Source organism: Alosa sapidissima, chromosome 1 (assembly GCF_018492685.1).
Source record: "Alosa sapidissima isolate fAloSap1 chromosome 1, fAloSap1.pri, whole genome shotgun sequence".
In the NCBI taxonomy this organism is placed as follows: domain Eukaryota; kingdom Metazoa; phylum Chordata; class Actinopteri; order Clupeiformes; family Clupeidae; genus Alosa; species Alosa sapidissima.
The window spans coordinates 24,534,800-24,541,646 of NC_055957.1; the positions used below are offsets into that span (position 1 = coordinate 24,534,800).

Here is a 6,847-nt window from a genome sequence, read left to right on the forward strand (position 1 = left end):
CAAGTGGTATTTTTTTATGTCGTATCCACAAAACTTCAAAATAAAAGTAGACGTGAATGTTTACATATCGTATTAATATCTTAATCACTGTTCTATGGTGTAACGTTTAAGAGACACAAGTATGTGATCAAAGTATTTGTGGAACCTAAACTGAAATAAAATGACTAAATAACAAATGAACATGCTGTTCGATGACGTCGCGGCGAGGACACGTCAGTAGATGGCACAGATGGCGTCTTGACCAGGAAGTGAGGAATATGTGCCGTTGACAATCGAGGCAAATCTTCAGGTAGGTATTTCATTGAGATGCTATAGAATTAAAATCTGATGAAGGCACTTTGAATCATGACTTGACAGTTCTACTGTATGGCGACCAGGTCAACTGCATGGACTTAATGTTATGCCTGAAGTCATTCATAAGGTAGCCTACTAGTTAACATTAGCTAACGTTACCTTGCTAACGTCTATGTTAACGTTATGCTGTGCTTACTTTACTGCTAAGTACACGTGTGTTAAGGGAAATTATACATTTAACTCACTTGGAAGCCGATTACGCAGGCCCTCTGTTGTGATTTCTTTACGCTACTTACCAGCTAGTAGTCTTGTGGTTGCGATTATACAGCTTGTCAAAACTTGGTGTTGATCTTTTGAATGGGAGGTATCTCTGTACCCATGAGATACCTAACGTTAACGGTATAGTCATTACTTTATATCATTAACGTTAGAATCTGGGTATGACTTGCTATATCTCAAGCAAGACAAACGTTTGAACCCTAACGTGAAACTAATGTATGCTCATGCCTTAAACCAGTGCAAGAACTATCTGACCTTTCTGAGTGAATTTCATTACCAACAGATACGTTTTCCCCAAAGATCTTGGCTAACGATATCAATCTCTAACTGTAGCCTATAGGGAAGAATGGGTCGGCAGAGAAAAAGGATTGTGACAAGTGATGGAGCCTCTCACCCAAGGACGGATGACAAACCGCCAGTCCCACATCGCAAGGAGAAGAAAAAGAAAACGGACCTCGGCAAAGTGTTCATTAACATTTCCATCGCTCTCTGCATCTTCAGCCTTATCTGGTTCTTCTATGCTCTCTACATGCGCTCATCCCTGGCCAAAAGGGTGGTGACCCTACACCCGTCCCCACGTGTGCTCGATGCAAACAGCAGCAGTGCAGAAGTATCCCCCGAGAGGTTCTGGGGGTCATATCGGCCTCAGGTGTACTTTGGCATGAAGACCAGGAGCCCCAGTTCTGTGGTCACTGGTATAATAACCACCACTAATTCTAGACACAGTGCATGGTCATGATTTAGGTCCTTGTTCTTATAGTGCTTTGTATCCAATCTCCATTTGTTGGCAAGAAATGGGAACTCTCCCCATATGAGTATGTTTTGACAAATGTCCTTCTTAACTCAGTCTTTATGCTTCTGTGTCCCCTCCATCCGTAGGACTGATGTGGTTGCGTCAGTTCTCTGACATGGACGTGAACCTCAGGCACACCTGTGAGCAGGGCGACAGGCTGCAGGGCTATGGATGGCTCATGCACGATGGCGTTAGCTTTGGTGTGCAGGAGATCCGGGACAGCGACTTCACCCTCACCACTGAGTTTGTCAAACGCATGGGTGGGGAGCATGGCGGAGACTGGACGTGGAGGATAACTGCCAAACAGCATGTGAGTAGAGAAGTTTGACGGACAACTCAGCAGTGTTGATGTGTCCTAAGGTGTCCTTTAGAGGTATATTGAGGTGAGAGCAAATGGAGGAACCAATATAATACAACAAATATACCTCTAAACTTTTGTTCTTCCATGACCCTGAAAAGGGGCAAATTAATCTATCTCTCTGACAAAGGAGGTAAAAGAAACCTTTTTTTCCCTAGGATCACAAGAACCATTGTATTAAAATGCAGCACAAAAAAGCTGTTTTCGTTGAGTTAAGCCTTCTTAGTATGTTATTGTTTGCTGTCCCATTTCAAGGTCATGTCATGGCGCAAGTCAATACATCTGTTCAACTGATGAGCTGAAGATGTAGTTATAGTGTTATTTGTGGTGGGTATTAGTTTGTAGTTCTTCTTGTACTTAATCAGTTGACTTCAAAGAATCTTATACTGTATTTTAGTAACATGAAGACATCATGGCATTCTATTCATTTACACATCATGTTAGTGTTAATTTCGTCAGACAAGACGAGAGGAAATATGTTCGTCAACGACCTTTTTTTTCATGAATAAGACGAGACGATGACGAGACGGCAGTAATGTCCTGAAACACTGACTAAGACTATCTTAAGATGCATTATTGTTGACGAAAAAAGACGAGACTAAAATGTTTTGCATGAAATAAAAACTAAGATAAAATCTCTCTTCATTTTCGTCTACAAAATGATAAGACAGAATATCTAGCTTTTATGTTTTCAAAATATTCAGAATGAGTTCATACACAACAGCTTTCCTGTAGGGTAGTCCAGTGGTTTTCAAAGTGGGGGCCGGGGAGCCGCGAGGGGGTGCCAGGGGGGCCTCAGCAAGTTGGAAAGAAAAATAAAAGCAACAAATAAATACATTTGAAACATTTTAAATATACCCATTACTATGAGGGTTGTTATACAATGCCATTATAATAATTTGTCGCATATCTGAACATTATTTTCCATGATAATGACTGGGAATAATAGTAGAGTGATAGCTCTCATATAGCAGAAAGCCCCAAATGTAATTTTACACACTGTATGCTCCATCACAAAGTGATTGTGGCTAAAATAATTATTAGGATTAGCTTAATGTATTTTTAAATTTGCCGTAGTATTGTCGATGGGTTTAATAACACATCAAGGGGTCCTTGGCCAGAACCTAGTGGTATTTGGGGGGCCTTGTCAAGGAAAAGTTTGGGAACCCCTGGGCTAGTCTACGTGCTGTTGCTGCAACCCTGTGGCTGCAACACGAAACTACATGGAACAAGAACACTGCAATTTCTGCCAGAGTTAGCAAGCTAACTACCTAAGCTTTATGCTACAATGCTACATACCCAGAAGTTGAAGCTTCTCTCATACAAATTAACATCCCCCAGAATGTCCATACGAAAATGTTCATCATGTAATGTCAACTATTTAACTAGTTAGACTGATGATGCAAAGTTTGCTAGCAAGTAAGCTAATATGGAAAGTTCGCTAGCAAGTTAGCTATGGCTAAGATGGAGAGTCTGTTTGGGGAATGTGTTGTGTTTGGGCGCATATCGCCATCTAGCGAGGCGGAGTAAGACATTAATACTTTGGCCTATGACAGTGTTTCTCAAACTTTTTCAGTTTCAGGACCACTTAACTAACCCTAGCTAAAAAAAAAAGATTAGACCTACTTCAACAGTAGCCTATAATTAGTCTACACAATAGGCCTACTCACTGAACCACCTTGCTTATTGTCTTTGCACTTTGCTTATTGTGTGGATTCATACTGTATGATTTAAACTGGCATATCTTACATAGACAGTGTTGCAGAACTGTTTTTACATACAAGTTGGTTCAATATTGCAAACAACTCATCTATATTATATTTTACCACGTCTGCTCGCGGACTACTTGGGATAGCTTGCGGACCATCAGTGATCCCCGGACCACACTTTGAGAAACACTGGTCTACGAATATGACAGTGGTCCAGTCAAATCTTTTACTATCTATGGTCAAATCCCAGCCGAGCTATAACGGTAGCTCGACTTACCTGTGCATGTAAACATACTGACTGACAAAAAATCAGAATGAGTAATTATAACAGACGAGTAGCCCTGTGGACATACAATATTGTTGGAAAATTGAGATGTGTGAAACACTATTTGACTCAAATGGTAATCAGAAATAATTTGTTATAAAAAAAAGACTAAAATGTGTTGACTAAAACTGACTAAGACTAAGATACCTTTAGTTTTCTTTTGACGTCATGTGAGGACAGAATCTTTTCTATAAATTGACCTACTATGTGACCTAACTGGCTGTCTTTGTCCAGTTGCTTGATTACCTTGTGACCTCTCCTGGCCTTTCTCTTTGGCTCTACACACTGCTGCAGAGCTCTGCTGCCCACGCTCCAGTCATCTCGCTCATGTTCTACGTTGCCACGGACACCCAGGGGTCACTGCAGGCGCACGTGGAGGAGCGGAAGCGGCTGAGCACGGTCACTGGCTCCTCAGAGGAGCTTGGCAACTTCAAGGTCACCTTCCGCAAACCCACTGCTGGAGATGCCGCCAGTGGCAAATATGCCAGGTAGTTTCTCTCACCTCATACGGTTGGGTCTGTTTTCAAATTTATGATTTATGATTAATTACATTTAAACAACAAAAATAAAGATAAAGGATTTTGGTTGTTGGGATGTGTCCCATTAAGCATGTATTATAAATATACTGTATAATACTGCCTGCAAATTAATTTACCTTTAATCTCACTGTGTCACTTAATATTTGCATAAAATGCAAACTTGTCACCTCTGTTATGTCAGTTTGTTTCTACATCTCTTCCCCACAGTTACAACCACCTACAAACAGTGACTCCTGGCTTGGAAAAGCTCACTGACATTGTGAAGAACAGCCTGAACCGGAAGTTTGTTTTCAGTCCTCCATCGGGCGAGAAGCGTCCTTACATCGCAGTGGACACCTACAAGCCTCCCCACCACCACCACCAGCAGAAGCCAGCTGACACCAGGAAGGAGACCGATTTTGTTGTTCACCAGGTTACAGTCCAGACACCCTTCCAGATCGAGGTTCTTTTCGAGTCTGGTAGCTTTCATGATCGTCCGGACCAGCTAGCGGGCTCTGTTTTGACCGCAGAGCTGGAGAAGAGGAAGGTGGCTTTTGACCAGAAGTTTGAGGACACGTTTGGCCTCCAGGCTAAGGGTTTCACCCAGTCCCAGGTCAAGTTCAGCAAGGCCGCCCTCAGCAACATGCTGGGTGGTATGGGCTACTTTTACGGCCAGTCAATCGTGCAGTCGGTCTACAATGAGTACCCCCTTCTGTACCCAGAGGGGCCACTCTTCACAGCCGTGCCCTCGCGCTCCTTCTTCCCCCGAGGCTTCCTGTGGGACGAAGGCTTCCACCAGTTGCTCCTCAGCAAGTGGGACCCTCAGGTGACGCGAGAGGCCGTGGCTCACTGGCTGGACCTCATCAACGTGGAGGGCTGGATCCCGCGGGAGCAGATCTTGGGGGACGAGGCGCGGAGCAAAGTTCCCGGCGAGTTTATGGTGCAGCGCAACGAGAACGCCAACCCGCCGACCCTCTTCCTGGCCCTGCAAGAACTTGTGGAGCAGCTGCAAGCTCAGCCCGATGACCCCTCCGTGCAGGCCACTCTGCCGCTCCTCCACAGGCTTTATCCGCGACTCCAGACGTGGTTTGAGTGGTACAACACCACCCAGGTTGGACCCTTGCCGAACTCCTACCGCTGGCGGGGCCGAGACAAGGACACCAATCTCTTCCTCAACCCCAAGACGTTGACCTCGGGTCTGGACGACTACCCAAGGGCATCTCACCCGTCGGCAGAAGAGCGGCACGTGGATCTGCACTGCTGGATGGCGCTGGCATCGGGCATCATGGCGAAGGTGGCCCAGCTGCTTGGCGAGCCACACCAGGCGTACGAGCGCACGCACCAGACCCTCAGTGACAACCAGCTGCTGGCCGAGCTACACTGGTCCGAGCAGCTGCACGCCTTCAGCGACTACGGCAACCACACCCAGGCCGTGGCCCTGCAGCAGGAGAAGGTGTACATGCCCCCAGGGCAGCCGCGGCACCAGTTCCCCGTGGCGCGCCTAGTGCGCTCGGTACGTCGCGCCCCCAAGCTGCAGTTTGTCAATGCGCTGGGCTACGTCAGCCTCTTCCCCTTCTTACTGCACATCCTGACGCCAGACTCGCCCAAGCTGGAGTTCATCCTGAAGGACATGAGGGACCCTGACCGCCTCTGGACACCGTATGGCCTGCGCTCGCTCTCCCGCACCGACCCTCTCTACATGAAGCGAAACACAGAGCATGACGCCCCATACTGGCGCGGTGCTATATGGATAAATATAAATTACTTGACTGTTAGGGCTCTGTACCACTACGGCAACTTGGAAGGGCCATATCAGGAACAGGCAGCTGCCATCTACCAAGAGCTCAGGACTAACCTTATCAATAATGTTTACAGACAGTACATGGACACAGGTTATATATGGGAACAGTACAACGACAGTACAGGTCGTGGACAGGGCAGTCATCCCTTCACTGGGTGGTCGGCTCTGACTGTCCTCATGATGGCTGAACAGTACTGAGACTCACTGTACTTCTCTTGCTGGCAAGTTCCTTAAAGGTGCCATCTTGTCAATCCTGTTTCCTCCAATGTGTCAGCTCATGCCATCAGAGTATTTTCATGTTTAATTGGTGGTTTTGTTCTGAAGGAGTTACATGACAGGCTTTTGTCTTCATTTTGTCTCTTAATTATGGTTGATGTCAGTTCACTGGTGTCCTGCCAGGACTAAATTCACTTGTAAATTATTCATATTTTTTCAGGTGCCCTAAGTTATGTCCATTTTAACATTTGTCAGAGGATTCTGTCTCACAAAAGGAACTCAGCTGCGATGTTTACATCAGCTTGCCAAGTGCATTTTATACAGAATTCTGAGAACATAGCAAAAAGACAATTTAACAAGATTAAGCTCATCATTAACAGTGAATTCGAATCATTAAGGTGAAGATGCTATGGGGTGCTTTTCATTTAGTTTTTTTTTGGTATCCCCACACAATATACAAGCCATTGTCAAATTTTCCATCAGAATTCATTGCTTTTTTGACCCTGCTGTTGAACGAGCAAACAAATAAAAAATAATCAAAGAACTTCTTCTAA

General features: G+C 45.1%; 1 protein-coding gene across 2 annotated transcripts; it reads left to right on the forward strand.

Annotated features, from left to right (window-relative positions):
* Positions 1–143: 143 nt before the first annotated feature.
* On the forward strand, positions 144–6,847 carry mogs (mannosyl-oligosaccharide glucosidase). Of its 2 annotated transcripts, none has more exons than XM_042084760.1 (5): positions 144–289; positions 907–1,268; positions 1,453–1,676; positions 4,053–4,246; positions 4,505–6,847. In XM_042084760.1, the coding sequence occupies exons 2-5, from the start codon at positions 920–922 to the stop codon at positions 6,273–6,275; spliced, it is 2,538 nt and encodes an 845-aa protein (XP_041940694.1). In that variant the 5' UTR covers positions 144–289; positions 907–919; the 3' UTR covers positions 6,276–6,847. The 2 variants fall into 2 exon arrangements, with proteins under 2 accessions (XP_041940694.1, XP_041940695.1); XM_042084761.1 differs by lacking the exon at positions 144–289 and adding an exon at positions 308–421.